This window comes from Balaenoptera musculus, chromosome 16 (assembly GCF_009873245.2).
Source record: "Balaenoptera musculus isolate JJ_BM4_2016_0621 chromosome 16, mBalMus1.pri.v3, whole genome shotgun sequence".
Taxonomy (NCBI): domain Eukaryota; kingdom Metazoa; phylum Chordata; class Mammalia; order Artiodactyla; family Balaenopteridae; genus Balaenoptera; species Balaenoptera musculus.
This window is the reverse complement of record NC_045800.1, coordinates 7,726,550-7,743,947: the sequence shown is the minus strand read 5'-3', so window position 1 is coordinate 7,743,947 and position 17,398 is coordinate 7,726,550. Positions and strand designations below refer to the sequence as shown.

The following is a 17,398-nucleotide window of genomic DNA, read 5'->3' as shown; positions in this document are numbered from 1 at the left end:
TGTTTGACCTTCTATTTTTAAAAAAATTGGGTTCTTAGAACAAATATGCACTTTGCAAGTTTCCATTTTCCAAATGTGTGTTTTCAATCTCTGTGGCTTTCTAAAAGGAATGCAGCCGCAGATCTCAAAATCAGACAGTGGCCGGCGCTGCCGGGGAGCTCTGCTAGGTAACGAGGTCTTGATGCTGATGGGTGGGGCGGCTGAGACTGATGTTCTCTGAGGGCCTTGGCTGGGCGCTGCCGCCCGAGTTTCGGTTCGTAATGACCCCCCGAGGTGTTGTGGGTGTTCTTTCCTTCTCTGAGAAACTGAAGCGTATCTGCAGCTGTGGTCATTTCAGTAGCAACGGGGGCCCTCTTCCCCATCAGGTAGCGTCTTGAGCTGTAGCCCCAGGGGCAGAGCAGGCATGGGTCAGGGAGGCAGGAATGAGGGGAGACACCCCTCTCCTCCCCTACACCTCCCTCCCCTCCTGGTATGAGTTTCTTCTGTCTCAGGAGAGGATTCCAGGCTACTTGACATAGAGGTGGCTGTGGTAGGAGACCAGAATTTCAGCCCAGGGTGGGCCTGTGGACCTCACACAGCTCTTTTGAAGACCAGCCCAGGGATGAGAAAAATCAAAAAAAATAAACCCTGCTTTCTCTGCGATGGGGGAGAAGTCACCCATCCCCTCTGGGTGCTAACCTCATTTGTCACTTCACGTTTGACCTGCCAGCCTGCAACCTCACCTTCCCACCCAGGAACCCACCCAGCCTGAGGGCTCCTCCCCGTCGCCATCCCGTTGGGTTCCCTCCCCCGGGGGTGGGGGGTGAGATTTGGAGTCTCCATCAGCCTGGCCTCCCAGACCCTCCACACATGCCCCCTCTGTAGGACCCAGCCCATGCTCCTCGGAGCCCCAAGTGGGCGCAGGTGGTGAGAGCAGGGGAGGGGAGGTTGTGGCAGCTGCCATGGGCCTCGCTGCTTGGTCACAGGATGGCTGGGGCGAGGTGGGTGAGCGCCCTGCCTGCTCTGGGCAGTTGGGGCAGGTAGAGCGGGGAGGGAACTAGGTTGGGGGAGCTTCCCCGCCGGCCACTGGCCGATGTTCTCGGCTCACATTCAGTGAGCACTTACTGTGGGCCAGGCCCGAGCAGGCACATTGCAGGTCTCATTGGAGCCTCACAGTGTGAGGCTGTTACCATCCCCATTTTCCAGATGAGGAAACTGAGCCACAGAGAGAAGAAACAGCTTGTGGAGGTCCCACAGCCATTAAGGGGCAGAACCGGGACCAGCCCACAGTCGTCAGACTCTGAAGCGCTTCCTGGTCGCCTCTCGGCCACCTGGCCTCCCACTCAGTATTAGAGCATCTTTCTTAGGCGTTTGTTCCTCAGCCTGCAGAAGGCGTGACTCGCTCCTCATCCCTGTGCCTAGGCCCATCCTCCCGTCTACCTGTCTGCACTCATCTGGCTCCACTGTGCTTTCTCTTCTGGAATCCTTTAACAGCCTTGCACCAGGAAGGATTAGAGATGGGCTCTGGAGCAGTGCTCTCCACAGGCGGGATCGGCAGTGAGCGTGGGGTTTCTTCCTGAAGTTCTCTGGAAAGCAGAATGACTTGGTTCCATTACCAGGTGGGCTCATCAAATCCGGAATTTGGATCAGTTAAGTGCTTCTCATAGAAGAGCACTGCTGTGCTTCAAGGGCTGTGAAAGCCAAGTGGGAAGAAGACGGGCTCTGCCTGGGCAGGGGCCAGGATCTGGGGGGGCTTCCTGGAGGAGGGGACATATCAACCAGGCTTTGACGGATGGGTAGGATTTGGCCATAGGGGAGGGTGAAGGCAAAGACTCAGGGTGATGAGAGGGCCTTCAGGGTCAGATGAAGGTGACAGATGGCTGGGGTGGGGTGGGGTGGGGACTGAGCTAGGAGGGGCCTTATCCAGGGCAGCCTCCTGGCCCCCTGCCCAGCCCCTCTTTGGCGAGCCCAGAGGGCATCAGGCTGTGGAGCAATGCCAAGGTCAGTCAGGCTGTCCAGTAATCGTCCTAGCACTCTACCTGCTACCGAGAGCGATAATGAGAAGGTTTCCATTATTTTCGGGTGAGCGCCCCTGGCAGATGCCGACAGCCAGCAGATGTGTGAGGTCCGAGGTGATTTGCAAGGGACCAGTTCATGTGATGCTCGGTAATTGCATCAGGCGACGTTGTCACTCAGAGCTTGTCCTGGCCTCCGGGATGAGGTAAAGGTCAGTTCAAAGAGCCGTTGCGGCCACGGGAAGTAGGGGCAAGTACCCACCCTCTCAGGGAGTCTGGGGAGGGTGCAGTGGACTGAGGCCGTGTTCTCAGAGGGGCCGTCTGGCCGGAGCCCGGCTCTGGGCTGCCAGGACCCTGCAGTAGGCCCCCTGTGCCCAGGCTTCTTGGGTGTCAGGGGATAGGGTGACATGGCCTGTCCTGGAGCTGGGCCCAGTCCGATGTTGAAATCCTTTGGATTCACTCCCCTTGGGAGGCCCTTTGCAGACTGTGCCGCGGCCCTGAAGCCATGCCTGGCTCCGGCTTTCCTGACGTTGGATTTGCGTGTTCCAGGCCTCCCGAGGCTGAATCTGACCTCTGGCAGCAGACCCCTCCAAAGGATGCCGAGGCTTTGGTTCCTTGGCTGTCTTTGTCTGCCATAACAGAATACCACAGCCTGGGGGCTTAACCACGGAGGTTTAGCTTCCCACGGTTCTGAAGCCTAGGCATCCAAGACCGAGGGGCCGGCAGGGTGGGTCTCTGGCAAGAGTCCTCTTCCTGGCTTGTTCGGTAGCCACCTTCTGCCGTGTCCTGACACAGCCTCTTCTCTGTGCTCGAAGGCAGATCTCTGGTGTCTCTGCTATAAGCACACTAATCCTGTCATATCAGGGCCCCACCCTTCTGTCCTCACTTAACCTTCATTACCTCCTGAGGGAGTCGACATACAATTTTGTGGGAGGGACACAATTCAGCTCATAGCCCTGGCCATTCAGGGCCTCCCCTTCAGTGCTGACCCACCTTCTCACACTCTGTCCCCTGTGCACGCACAGGTGTGCCCCATGCACACCCTTCCCCACCCTGGGAAGGTGTCAGTTTCCTGCCCAGCGGGATGAGCTGGGCCTGCCCCCGGCAGGTGCCTCCCTTACTGGGGAAGCACCAGCTTCTTCACCCCCTGGACCAGAGCCTGGGCCGCCACCTTGTAGCCAGCTGCGGGCCCGTGGGCTCTGCTGCTTACAAGCCGAGCGACCTTCTCAGGTCTCTGCCCCCCGGAGCCTCTGTTCTGTCGTCTCTGGAATGGGGACCATGGTTCTTGCCTCCTCAGCTTGTTTTCTCAACATGTGCTTAGGGCCCCCTGTGCTCCAGACACCAGGCCCTGGGGGGGTGCATGTAGGGGACACAGGGTGTATGTAGGGGGCTCTGCCCTTAGGGAGTGAGGATGAATCAGATCATGGATACTGAGCCCCAAGGCAAGGTCCAGTGTAATGTTGTATTCATGCTTTACTATTTTAATAATAATAATGAATACTTCTGTTATTTTTGGTAATTAAGAAAAATGAAGAGAGGACCTGGGACTCGTGCCAAAAAGTCAGAAGGGGGTGTGGTCAGGGGCACGAATCGACAGACCCACAGGGAGGGGCCTTCCCCAAGCATTTCCCACCACTTTCCAGGGACTGATTCAATCCTAAAACAAGTACTTTGATTTTAAAGCATGTGTTTTGGATGAACTTACGTTGTATTTCAAAGGAGAACAGTGGCTGAAGTGTCCTGAAGTGAGTTCTGTTATTTACTCGTTTTTTTATGGGCATCGAAGTTGTGTTTGGAATAGCAGATGTGAGGCACTGTCATCTCACTGTCACACCGATTGCTCACTGTTCTGAGAAGGTCACATCATAATCCATTAGCAATAATTAGTCCCCCGGCACCCCCTGCCTTCTTCTCTCAACTGCTCCATTAACTTGGGTGCGATCGCACATCCCGGGCGCCAATCAATGAAGATCTGTCCGTAATGTACAAGGTGATGCTATTAGTTACAATGTATTAACTGCCTAATTTAAAAATACAAAAGCTGTCTTTATGAAGGGCAATTAACCACTAAACATAATTGATAATTCATAACCCCCTGATTAGGAAAGACAAATACTTAGAAAGAATTGATTATGACATCGTCAGCCTCTCTGTCTGCGTTCGCCCTGTTGTCAGTAGATCTGCCAATTTTTTTCCAAATCGCACCTGTCCGCTCCAGTGCTCAGAGGGTCTGAAGGCTCACTGTAATGTGGGAATGCGTGTCTTCACCACTGAATCCTGTCTGTTTCCGTCAGGGCATCCTTGGGGGAAGCAGTAGGCGTGGTCCTAAGGAAGGGTCCCTCTCACCAGCTGTCGTCTGGACTTTCCATCACTCAGTCATTCAGCAAACGCTTATCGGGGGCCTGCCGTGTGCCAAGCCCTGTGTGAAGCGCTGGGGATGCCGAGGAGTGCCCAACAGGCCCCATTCCTGACCGCATGGAGCACGTGGGTCCAGGAGAGAGACAATGAACAGATACAGAAATGAGACGACTGGAGATACTGATTAGTGTTAGAAAGAAAAACCTGGATAGAGACAGGGTAGGGGCGGCGTCACACAGGATGATCGGAGAAGGGGATATACAGACCCTCCACCTTTTCCCTAGGGTTTCTCGGGCCTCTTGACTTGCAGCCTGTTGTCTTCCACGGGCCCCCACCATGCTCTCTGCAGATGCCAAATATGAAGGCTCCCTCGCTGTGGCCCGGGGTTCATCCAGGGAGGGCTGTGTGCTCTGGGCCAGACCTGTGTGGCCACCTCTTCCCACTCCCCCCCGGCCCGCTGGCCCCCTTGCTCGGCCCCCACGCCGGCCTCCTCTCCTGCCCGTCCACACCTGCAGCGCTGACGCTTACCAGGTCCCCCCTTCCTTCTGCCGGCCGCTCTTCCTTTGCCTCTTTGCTTCCCTTCGGGTCTCAGCTCCGGAGCTCTCTCCTCCCCAGGGAGGCCTCCCCGACCTTCCCACCCTCCCTGGCCACCCTGTCTCTTCACCTGTTTGGTCCTTCCCAGCACCTCTCTGTTCTCAATCCCCGATTCCCCTTCCTTTGTGTGGTCTTCCGCCCCACCTGCTGACTGAGGGCTCTGGGGGTCAGAGAGCCTGCCTGTGGACACCGTGGCATTTCTGTGCACCCACCCCAGCCAGGCATTTAGCAGGTGCTCGATAGCTGCCTGTAGAAGGGTTGAATGTTACTTCACTGGGGCCTCTTTAGGCATCAGCTTTGCGGCTTTGCGTTCGGTGAGCCTGCCCGGGTGCCGCTGGGATGCAGAGCCTCCTGCGAGCGCGGACGGGAAGGATGTCGGTGCCGCTGACACTCTGCAGGCGTCCCCGGCTCCCCTCACATGAACTCGCCCGCGCGCCTGGTGACTCTGTCTGGCAAACCTTTCTTCAGTGACAGCGATGAGGAGACACACCTCCGCTTGGCCCCTTGACCTTTGTATTTGGGAAAGTGTGGATACAGAGTCAGCTCAGATGCTAAGTGGAAATGCTCGTTGTGACGGGAGGTCCAGAGGGGTGGCCAGGACGCTCGGAGGTGACCCCCGCGAGGCTAAGCGGCGTGGTGTGGTGGAGGAGGTGTCGAGTGTGGGAGAACTGGCACGTGCGCGGGGCAGCGTGTCCCAGGGGAGGGGTGGGGACGTGTCCCAGGCAGAAGGAGAGGTGCGGGCGGAGGCCAGGTGGGAACCTTGGGGAGTCTCAGCTGTGTCAAGCGCAGTGAGGGTGAGAATGGTCTGCTCCAGCTCCAAAACCCCCGGGGTCAGTCGAGGCCCAGCTCAGGGGCCCGTGGTGACCTGGCCTGCGCCCTCGGAGAAGCGCCTGTCCAGCCCTCTCCGCAGGAGGCCACACCGCCTGCTCACAGCCTCTCCACCTGTCTCCCCACTTCCAGACTGAAGCGGTCCCAGCTGAAGGTGAGGTTCTGCACCAACGAGTCGCAGAAGTCCCGGGAGGACCTGGTGGGGATGCTTCGGCGTCTGGGCTTCGACATCTCAGAGGGCGAGGTGACCGCCCCGGCCCCTGCCACCTGCCTGATCCTGAAGGAGCGAGGCCTGCGGCCACACCTGCTCATCCACGATGGTAGGCCTGCCGGGCCCTGGGACCTGGTTGGGGTGAAGGCGCCCCCTTTCCAGATGGGGGCTGGGGAGAGGGTCCTTCTCACCTGGGCCATACCACTGGGAAGGACACAGAGGTAGCACGTGGCTCCTGTTGACACCTGTGGGCCTTGGGGTGGTAACCTGTGGGCTCCCTGCTGGGGACCCGGCCCCATCCATCCCGACCTCATACTGGAGGGTGTTTGGAGGCAGGTTCCAGGTGGCTTCTCAGAGGAAAACCCTGAATTTGCTTTCTGTGATCTAGGATGAAGAAGGTGGCAAGGAATTGTCAAGGGGGCAAGATTTTTGCCTCTGGGGTGTGTGTGTGTGTGTGTGTGTGTGTGTGTGTGTGTGTGTGTGTGTGTGAGAGAGAGAGAGAAAGAGACAGAGACAGAGACAGAGAGAGGGGGGGATGAAAAGCTAGACTGAGGTCCATAGGTTTCTGAACTATATTTGTGAAAACCAGCCCTGCTGTCCCGCAAACGGCACAGGTTTACTTCCTGATATTAGTCTGAATGAAGGAAAAGAGCCCCTTTGACCCTCAGCGGGGAGTTTTGCTGGAACAGAGAGGAAGGAACAGTATTACCTGGTGCCTTCTGAATATTTAAAAAGAAGAGGGACTTCCCTGGCAGTCCAGTGGTTAAGACTCTGCGCTCCCAATGCAGGGAGCGCGGGTTCAATCCCTGGTCGGGGAACTAAGATCCCACATGCTGCGCGGTGCGGCCAAAAAGATAAAAAGAAGAGACATAGCAACGCTTCAGAATTCAGGACACTTTTCTTTAGTTGCACTGAGCCTTCTTCCTTCCTCTGCACTTGGTGTTTTGATTTACAAACCTCTGGCAGAGACAAGAATGCTTTTCTGCCTCCGGACAGGGGTGGGCCTCCAAGAGATGGAGGGAGCTCCCTGGAGGTCCGGGTGTCCAGTCCACGACTCTGGCGCCAGTCGAGGGCGACATGCCCAGCCTTTAGAAATCGTGTTTCTCCAAATGCTTCCTCTGTGATCTAGGATCCCTGCCAGTGTCTTTAGAACAGGTCCTTAAAGAAACAGAAAGACTTAAGAAAGAAAATCCTCCCCTCCCCAGGGCAAAGGGAGGGGTGGGGTGGAACTACCAGAGGTGAGAGGGAAACTCAGAGTTTGCTTTGAAGGCATCGTTCATCAGTGAGTCCAACAGGCAGATGTTGGAGCTTGAGAGGCTGAAGGGGAAGCCAGGTGCTTTCCTCACCTGTAATCCTGAGTCTGTGTTTTCCATAGGTGTACCTGACTTTTCAGACTTTGAATCTTTTTCAAGTTTTATTGTCGATAAATCTTCCCCCCAACATTTTATCACGAGAATTTTCAAACATACAGCAAAGCTGGAAGAATTACTTGGAATATTTGTATGCCCTTCACCTTGATTTTACCAGTGACATTTTGCTATATTTTCTTCATTATATATCTACCCACCCCTCCATCCATCTGTCCATCTTTATCTTTTTGATGCATCTCCAAGTAACTTGCAGGCATTGGTACACTTCCCCTAAACACTTCACATCATTTTTTTTAATTAATTAATTTTTATTTATTTATTTATTTATTGGCTGTGTTGTGTCTTCGTTGCTGCACGCGGGCTTTCTCTAGTTGTGGCGAGCGAGGGCTACTCTTTGTTCCGGTGCACGGGCTTCTCATTGTGGTCGCTTCTCTTGTTGCAGAGCACGGGCTCTAGGCATGCGGGCTTCAGTAGTTGTGGCTTGTGGGCTCTAGAGTGCAGGCTCAGTAGTTGTGGCACACGGGCTTAGTTGCTCCGCGGCATGTGGGATCTTCCCGGACCAGGGCTTGAACCCGTGTCCCCTGCATTGGCAGGTGGATTCTTAACCACTGCGCCACCAGGGAAGCCCCACATCATTAACTAGAGTTCAATCTGTTTAGTTTTTTCTTTTCATGTAAAATTTACATACAATGAAATGCAAAAATCTCAAGTGTACTTTTGCTGAGTTTTGACAAATGCACACATCTGTGTAACTCAAAGCCCTCTCAAGACCTAGAACATTACCGGGACTTCCCTGGTGGTCCAGTGGGTAAGACTCCACGCTCCCAATGCAGGGGGCCCGGGTTTGACCCCTGGTTGGGGAACTAGATCCCGCGTGCATGCCGCAACTAAGAGTCTGCATGCCGCAACTGAGACCCAATGCAGCCAAAAAAAAAAAAAATATATATATATATATATATATATATATTTTTTTTTTTTTTTTTTTAAAAAGACCTAGAACATTACCATCACCCCAGAAGTTCCCTCATGCCCTTCCCTATTAGTCCCAATCCCCAACCCCTTTAGAGGCACCCACTGTTTGGATTTTTTTCCATTATGAATCAGTTTACTGTGTCTAGAATTTCATATAAATAGAATCACACAGCATCTAGTTTTTGGGGTTCCCAAGACCACCCTCAGGCTTGATGATTTGCTAGAAGGACTCACAGGACTCAGAAAAGCCGTCCTACTCACAGTTATGGTTTATTACAGTGAAAGAATACAAATTAAACTCAGCAAAGGAAAGAGATGCGTGGGCAGAGACCAGGAGAATCCAGGCGCGAACTTCCAGGGGCGTTGCGCTGAGATGCACTTCATTCTCCCAGCAGTGCGATGTGTGACAGTACGCCTAAGGTGTGGTCACCCAGAGAAGCTCACTGCAGCCTTGTGCCCAGGGTTTTTATTAAGGGTCGGTCAGGTAGGCATGCAGCGCCCGTGTGACTGACCTTGGCTACTCTGTCTCCAGGCCCCCAGGTGTCAAACTGATGCAGCGTGGCTCAGGGCCCCAGGCACACAAAAGCACTCTTTCCAGGCAGGATATTCCAAGGGCTCAGAGGTGATCTCCCCGGAGGTGGTGGTGGGCCTGATCTGAAGACAGCCTTTCTTTGGATGTGTAGGGTTTGAGCAGCCCAGGCCTACTGAGTTAACCGTTCCTCGTGTGCAGGGCTTCTTTCACCCAACATGCTGTTTGGTTACATGTGTCAGTAGGTCTTTTCCTCTTGATTGTGGAGTGGCATTCTATTGACTGAACATCCCATGGTTTGTTTATCCGTTCCCCTGTTGACAGATACCTGAGTTTTGGGGTTTTTTAAAATTAATTCATTATTTTATTTATTTTTGGCTGTGTTGGGTCTTTGTTGCTGCGTGCGGGCTTTCTCTAGTTGCGGCGAGCAGGGAATACTCTTCGTTGCGGTGTGCGGGCCTCTCCTTGCCGTGGCTTCTCTTGTTGCAGAGCACGGGCTCTAGGTGTGTGGGCTTCAGTAGCTGTGGAACGCAGGCTCAGTAGTTGTGGCTCGAGGGCTCTAGAGTGCAGGCTTGGTAGTTGTGGCGCACGGGCTTAGTTGCTCCGCGGCATGTGGGATCTTCCCCGACCAGGGATCGAACCCATGTCCCCTGCATTGGCAGGTGTATTCTTAACCACTGCACCACCAGGGAAGTCCCCTGCCTATGGTTTTGAACTAAGGGAACTTCTGGAGTAATGCTGGTGTTGGAGTGGGGGTCCCAGGGGTGGGCCCATCATCTTTCAGGATCCTAACACACACTGTTTGGGGAGCCAGAATTCCTTCATCTGTAAAATGGGAATAGCACCCCTTCCTTGCCCACCTCTCATGGCAGCTTGAGGATCGGAAAGAGTATCTGAGAAAGGACCAGGCAGACGAGGCAGGCACAGGTGTTCCTGGGGGGAGACGGGAGGTGGGCCATGTCAGCCAGGGCTTTATCCTTCTCTCTCTCTCTTTCTCTCTGTCTCACCAGGAGTCCGCTCGGAATTTGATCAGATCGACACGTCCAACCCAAACTGTGTCGTAATTGCAGATGCAGGAGAAGGCTTTTCTTATCAAAACATGAATAAAGCTTTCCAGGTGCTCATGGAGCTGGAGAATCCTGTGCTCCTCTCACTGGGAAAAGGGTAAGTCGGCTGCAGGGAGAGTCGTTTATGGCCACTTTGGGTCATGCTCTGTGCGTCTCTGACTTAACAGAATCAGCAGAGAAGATGGGAAAAGTGGGTGTGGGGTGGACGCAGGGTGACCCCTTCTTCCTTCCCTCCCCTTTTCTTGCTTTTTTTCCTTCATTTCTTCATTCCTATCTTTTGATAATTTTGGAGGAAGTTCCCTGTCTTTAGGAGCTGGTTGGTCAAGCTTCCCTGCGGGCCCGAGGCTGGAAGAGGCCGGGGGCAGGGGAGGGTCACTGCAGAGGAGACCCCTGGAGATCTCAGGGGCCTGTGTTGACTCTCCTGAGTTTAGGTGCATTTTCACAGGATACAGCACAAGACTTGGATGGATTGGGCCAAGGGGGCACCTAAGTAGTAGAAAATAGGCTCGAGGGCCTGTGGGATGCTCTTGTCCGGGCCCCATATCTCTGGCTGCACAGCACAGTCTGTGTAAAGTTGTGATTTTGTGACCAACATTTTTGTCCGAGTCTTCAGCCTGGGCCTCACTATCTCTTTTAAAAAACCATGCTGGTTATTTTTCTTGCCATCTTTTACCACCGAGACAGCACATGTTCACTGAAGAAAAATTAGAGAATACAGATGAGCAAAAAGAAGAAAACAAAAAGAATTTTCAGTCCCACCGCATGAGAAAACAACTGTCAACGTGTTGATATATGTCCTTCCAAGTGGTTTCCTGTGTGGAGAGATCATTACACATGCGTGTATTCACATCGGTGTCAAACTTGACCTACTTCTGTCACTCATTTTTAGTTGTTCACCAAACATTTTGTGAACCACTTTCCATACAATAAGTAGATGTCTCTGTGGTGAGGTTATTCCTATCAATTTTTTTTTACAGTTATTTTAAAAAATAACTCTCCTATAGTTATTGTAACCAACGCCTGCTGATGGACATTTGTGTTGTTTCTAATTTTCTACCAAAGTAAGGCTGTGATCAGTATCTTTATGCATTTCAGATGGTGTGTATTTTTGAGGTTCTTGATGTATGTTGCCAAGCTGCTTTCCAGAAAGCTGTGCAGATCTATTCTGTCCTCAGTGGAAGCAACACTAGGATTTTAGAACCACGAGTATGCTGTGGAGCTCTATCCCAGCTTCTCGTGCGGGGCAGGAATTCTGTGGCCATCTCTGGGGAATCCTTTCTCAGCTTAGGTGCTTCTGGTGATTGGGAACTTCCTACCTCTGCCTGCTGAACAGGGCAGCTATTCCAGGTGACGCCAGGGGGGCTTTTTATCTGGCCACCAGCCATTGCTAAGCACTTTATGTAGTTCCATGTTTAATCCTGACCACAACACTGTGAGCTGTAGGCAGTGTCATTGCCATTTTACAGATGGGCATATTGAGGCATAGGGAGGTGAAGTAAGCCATGGTCCCCCCATCTGTAAGTGCCAGCATGGCCAGGAGTGCCCCCCAGAGCCTGTGCTCTGTCACCTCTAGGCTACATTCAAGAGCAGACATTTGGTCCACACAGGATCTTAAATTTTTTTGAGGATGTTTTAAAAATTGGGAGATTTTACATAAAATAACCAGATTTCTGGATCCTTTTGAGAAATCAGAAGATCTGGGAGTACTGGCCGCACATTCCCGAGTGCACCACAGCTTGGCTGGAGCCACTGGTCCGTTAGTTCCGGTGCACCACGGACCCGACCATGTCCTACTTCCCCTTCTCCAAGTTTCAGAGTTGGTTGCCATTCATCTTGTACCGATTGTTGTTTTTCTCATAGTAGAGAAATGTCTTTTCATGGCTATGTCTGTTTCAAAATAGGCAAATGAAAGATTTAAAGAAAGAGAAGAGAGGATATATTTCTTTTCGGAACTACAAATATTCTGGTGTGTTTATGATGAAAATGAAATGTGTCCTGTATTAGTCAGTGTTCTCCAGAGAAACAAAACCAACAGGATGTGGAGATGTATATACAGACAGTCCCTGACTTAGCGATGGTTCGGATTATGACTTTTCGACTTTGTGATGGTGTGAAAGCTATGCACATTCAGTAAAAATCAGACTTCGAATTTTGATCTTTTCCCGTGTGCAATATGATACTCTCTTATGATGCTGGGCAGTAGCAGCAAGTGGCAGCTCCCAGGCAGCCACTCGACCACGAGGGTAAACAACTGATCCACTTTACGACTATTCTGTACCCAGATCGCCATCCTGTTTTTCTCTTTCAGTACAGTATTCAATAAAATACATGAGATATTCAGTGCTTTATTATAAAATAGACTTTGCGTTAGATGATTCTGCCCAGCTGTAGGCTAATATAGTGTTCTGAGCACATTTAAGGTAGGCTGGGCTAAGCTATGATATTTGGTAGGTTGGGCTTATTAAATGCATTTTTAATTAATTAATTAATTTATTTATTTAGTTATTTAGTTATGGCTGTGTTGGGTCTTCGTTTCTGTGCGAGGGCTTTCTCTAGTTGCGGCAAGCAGGGGCCACTCTTCATCGCGGTGCGCGGGCCTCTCACTATCGCGGCCTCTCTTGTTGCGGAGCACAGGCTCCAGACGCGCAGGCTCAGTAATGGTGGCTCACGGGCCTAGTTGCTCTGCGGCACGTGGGATCTTCCCAGACCAGGGCACGAACCCGTGTCCCCTGCATTGGCAGGCAGATTCTCAACCACTGCGCCACCAGGGAAGCCCTAAATGCATTTTTGACTTACGATATTTTCAACTTATGATGGGTTTATCAGGACGTAACCCCATTGTAAGTTGAGGAAGATGTGTATATAAAGAGAAGTTGGTTGTGGAGTCTAGGTATGTCCAAAATCTGCAGCATAGGCTGGCAGGCTGGAGATTCAGGGAAGAGTTGCAGTCTGAATGCCAAGGCTGTCTGCTGGCAGGTTCCTTCTTGCTCAGAGAGGTCAGACTTTGTTCTGATTGTGCCTTCAACTGACTGAACGAGGCCCACCACATTATGGAGGGCAATCTGCTTTACTCAGGTCCACTGATTTAAATGTTAATCTCATCCAAGAGACATCTTCACAGAAGCATCCAGAATACTGTTAGACCAAATATCTGGGAAGCTTGGCCCAGCCAAGTTGATACAAAATTAACTGTCACAGTGCCTTCCAAACCTTACCTTCTTCAGTTTAGGTCATTGCAAACCACAGAACCTGGCCTGCTTAATTCTTTTACACTCCTGGCCCGGTCCTGTAGGCATCCCTAAAGTTACCAACACCCTCACTAGAGAACAACACAATTAAGAAGCTCTGTTTTAGGGACTTCCCTGGTGGTCCAGTGGTTAAGACTCCATGCTCCCAACACAGCGGGCACAGGTTTGGTCTCTGGTCAGGGAACTAAGATCCTGCATGCCCCACAGTGGGGCCAAAAAAAAAAGAAACTCTGTTATAACTCATTTACGTTAAAATTTTTTTCTTGAAAATTGTCTCTATTAAAAGTTACTATTCCAGATTAGGGGTAGTAGTCAAAATAGGTATGTTGTTGAAAATGAAAAAAAAAATGAGATCAGTTTCTTCTGGCTTTGTAATTCTGTAACAAATTCAATAGGAGGCAAGTGTTTGTTTTCCAAATAAGCAATTAGTGGGGTCTCTAGCTGCTGGGGATTCTGGCTTAGGCTATGGGTCGGGTACTCAAAAATCAGAGAAAGGGACCAGCAGCTTCTGGGCCTAGGTCATAGCTTCCTGGGACAGCCCAAGGACCCATGAAGAGCTGCTGTCACATCCACGTGGGGGTCATTGATGGTGAGGGGCTGTCCTCCACTGGAGTGGGGCTGTGCGGCGTCCCCAAGGAGGCAGGGTGGCGGGGGCACTGGGGCAGAGTGTCCTCCTCCTAGAAACGGTGTGATTTACATTTGGCATCTGTTTGGACCGAGAGTGGGAATTGCCTTTGTAATTTCTTCTGTCATGCTGCCGTCAGAAAATTAAGCTGTTTACGCGACAGACTATGGAAGGTTAATGGCTCTTGTGGGAAAGGTCAAGTGGTCATTTTGAAGGGAGTTTGTGCTGAATAATCGGAAGGGCAGAAGAAATAAAGCATAAAATCTGTCTGACTGCTTCTCTCCGGCTTTTTCCTGTCTTTCCAGAATCCACAGTTTCTTCTTTGTGGCCGGAACACTCAGGTTCTTACCAGACCTGCTGTTGCTTTTATTATGCCAGTAACAAAAGATAAATATATCACATCTCTTGTGTTTCGGGAATAACCTGGGCCTTTATAATAAAAAAAAAAAAAAAGTTAACTTAGGTGCTAGTATTTCCTATATCTCTAAAAATGTTTTCAGCTAAAGATGCCTCAAGGTGCTTTTTTGTTTTCCTGGATGAAGAAGAAATAAAGACAAATTATGGGCACTATAACAACAAGGCCAGGGCTTCCCTGCTGGCGCAGTGTGTAAGAATCCGCCTGCCAATGCCGGAGACACGGGTTCGAGCCCTGGTCCGGGAAGATCCCAAATGCCGCGGAAGCAACTAAGCCCGTGAGCCACAACTACCGAGCCTGAGCTCTAGAGCCCACGAGCCACAACTACTGAGGCCGTGCCCCCACAACTACTGAAGCCCGTTGCTGCCTAGTAGCCCATGCTCCGCACGAAGAGTAGCCCCCGCTCACAGCAAACTAGAGAAAGCCAGCGGCTGCAAGCAGCGAAGACCCAACGCAGCCATAAAACAGAAACAAAACAAAAACACAAAACAAGGCCAGATTTAGTTAAAAGAAATATTAAGTTCTCTAATTTTGATTTATGGAAGTCGGTTTTTTCTTAGGCTTCTAGAAGTCAGTGTAGCAAAGACAGGGTTATGATGGGTATTTTTTTTTTTTCTGAGGGCATGTTCAGTTTGTTCTTCCCACAGTACTAAATTTAAACTTAAGAAAGCGCAGGTATCTGTCACTCTGGAAAAAAGATTTTGGGGTAGGCTGAGGCGGGCAGAAGGGGTGCCGCGTGGGTGTCTCGGGAGGTCTTACCGCGGGGAGTGGGCCCCCAGCTCCTGCCGCCTCCATGCCTCTCGGAGCTGAGGCTGCGCTGGCCAGAGGGCCCCTGGAGCGCCTCAGCTCCAAAACAGAGTGTGTCTGTCGCGACAGAGTGGCCTTGTTTTATAATTGTTCCATGGCACCTGGCCTAAGCCTCTCCATGCTGGCCGCCATTCTTTCCTCAGCTCCGTCCTCCGTGCCGGCCACTTCAACATGCCCGTCCTCGGGGAGGCCCCCCCCAGCCCCCTCCCTCCCAGTCGGCCCCCCCCGCAGCGGGCATCTTCATGGAGGGGCGAGGGGGGGCGAGGGGACGAGGCGGTGGCTCCCTGGAGATCCTACAGACCCCGTGCGCCTAGAGCGGATCTGGCCCTTGGGGCCCTCAGCAGGGTGCTGAGTCCGGAGGCCTCAGGGCGTGGGCTCTTCCATTCCTCCCCCTTGACCTTCGGGTCTCAGCTTGATGTGTCCCTCCTCTGGGCCGCCTCCCCGACTCCCTGTTCCCCAGCCTGTCCAGCCCTCCTCAGCAGAGCGCACAGAGCATGGGCTTCCACCTGTTGTCACCCATGTCCTGCCCTTTATATTGTCTGTGGACTTGTCTGCTTCCCCCCGAGACCGGGAGTCCCTGGGGAGCAGCCTGGGTCTGAGAGCAAAGCACACCCTGCAAAGGGTGTGGGGCAGCTGCGTCCTAAATGTTTTGGGGGACTGAGTTGGCGGATGCCACTGCCCCCCGGCAAGCCCAGGCCCCAGCACCCGGCGTCTCCCTCTGCCTCCTGGGCAAATTTTGCTTTACTTGGCCATTCCTCCAAACCCTGGACCTAGCTGAGGAGAGCGCCATACCAAAGTCGTTGATTGTGGAAAAAGAAAAGGAAGCACTATTTTGAGGTCTGTATAAATGCAAATAGATGTCTAGAATCCAGATTTAAAGATAAATGAGATTGGGAACCTCTAAGCCTGTGACTTAGGGTCACCCTTAAAAAACGGGAGCATTGGCAAGCTAGGGCTTGGTAAGCAGTGGTGGTTTCTCTCTTGGCTATCAGGTACCTTCTGCGTGTGTGTGGGATCCTCGTGGCATGGCCCCTAGAGCACAGAGCCTCGGACCCCGGCTGAGAGGCCCGGGCTCACTTGGAGACCGAGTCCTGTCGTGATGGGAGATGCCCCCGTGGCATCAACAATCGGGCTCCAGGCTCTAATGCACCCGACAGGAGTGAGTAGCAGGGGACCAGCCCTTGCCAAGGTCAAGGGTTTGGCTACAGCCCTGCAGCCCAGCCTGCGTCCAGGCGGAAGCTTCCAAGGTGGGCAGTGGAGGATGCAGAGTGGGAGAGCATTAGTCCCACCTGAGCACCGGGTGAACGCTGCAGGCAGCAAGGCTCCTGCAGCCTTGGAGGCCTCAGGTGGGGCAGAGAGGGTCAGGCAGAGTCCCTGGGAGCCGCAGAGCTGGAGGAAAGGCAGAGCCCTGGGGCAGCTCCCGGGCTGTGCTACCATTTCCAGTAGGCACACAGCAGGCTTCAGCCCCCACAAACCGGAAAGACCTGTGTTCATCCTTTCTTCCCCAGCTCATATCTTTTTTTAAAAAAATAATTTATTTATTAATTCATTTATTTATTATTTTTGGCTGCATTGGGTCTTTCTTTGCTGCGTTCCCAGCTTTCTGTAGTTGCGGCGAGCAGGGGCTACTCTTCGTTGCAGTGCGCGAGCTTCTCATTGCGGTGGCTTCTCTCGTTGTGGAGCATGGGTTCTAGGTGTGTGGGCTTCAGTAGTTGTGGCACGTGGGCTTAGTTGCTCCCTGGCATGTGGGATCTTCCTGGACCAGGTATGGAACCCGTGTCCCCTGCATTGGCAGGTGGATTCTTAACCACTGTGCCACCAGGGAAGTCCCCCCAGCTCATATCTTATTACCCATCTCAGTCTGGGTGAGTAGTTATTTATAACAATATTCTCTAACATTTTTGGAGCAGTTTCTGCGTGCCAGGCATCATGTTAGGAACTTGGCGTGCATTATTTTGCTCAAGCCTCACAGCAACCCAGAAGGGTAGGTACTGGAGTTTCTTTTTGCCCATTTTACAGATTAGGAAACTGAGGCCCAGAGGGCTTAAGCAACCCAAAGTCCCACAGTTAAAAAGAAGTGGAAAGAGGATTTGAAACCCTGAGGTCAGCGTGCTTCACTAGCCTTCTCTTTGCTTTTCCACATACATGTTGTTTATTTGTATCATTTTTTTAGATTCCACATATAAGTGGTATCATATGATATTTGTCTTTCTCTGTCTGACTTCCTTCACTTGGTATGGTAATCTCTAGGTCCATTCATGTTGCTGCAAATGGCATTGTTTCATTCTTTTTTTATGGCTGAGTAGTACTCCATTTTGTGTTTGTGTGTGTACACATATATATGTGTGTGTATATATATATATCACATCTTTTTTATTCA

At 51.9% G+C, this 17,398-nt stretch overlaps 1 protein-coding gene across 1 annotated transcript in view; it reads left to right on the top strand.

Moving 5' to 3' along the window:
- The window catches only part of LOC118882642 (phospholysine phosphohistidine inorganic pyrophosphate phosphatase), a 137,567-nt gene that overhangs the window by 10,945 nt on the left and 109,224 nt on the right, over window positions 1-17,398 (top strand). The window contains 2 exon segments of the mRNA XM_036828741.1: window positions 5,907-6,094; window positions 9,867-10,020. Coding sequence (XP_036684636.1) covers window positions 5,907-6,094; window positions 9,867-10,020 — 342 coding nt within the window.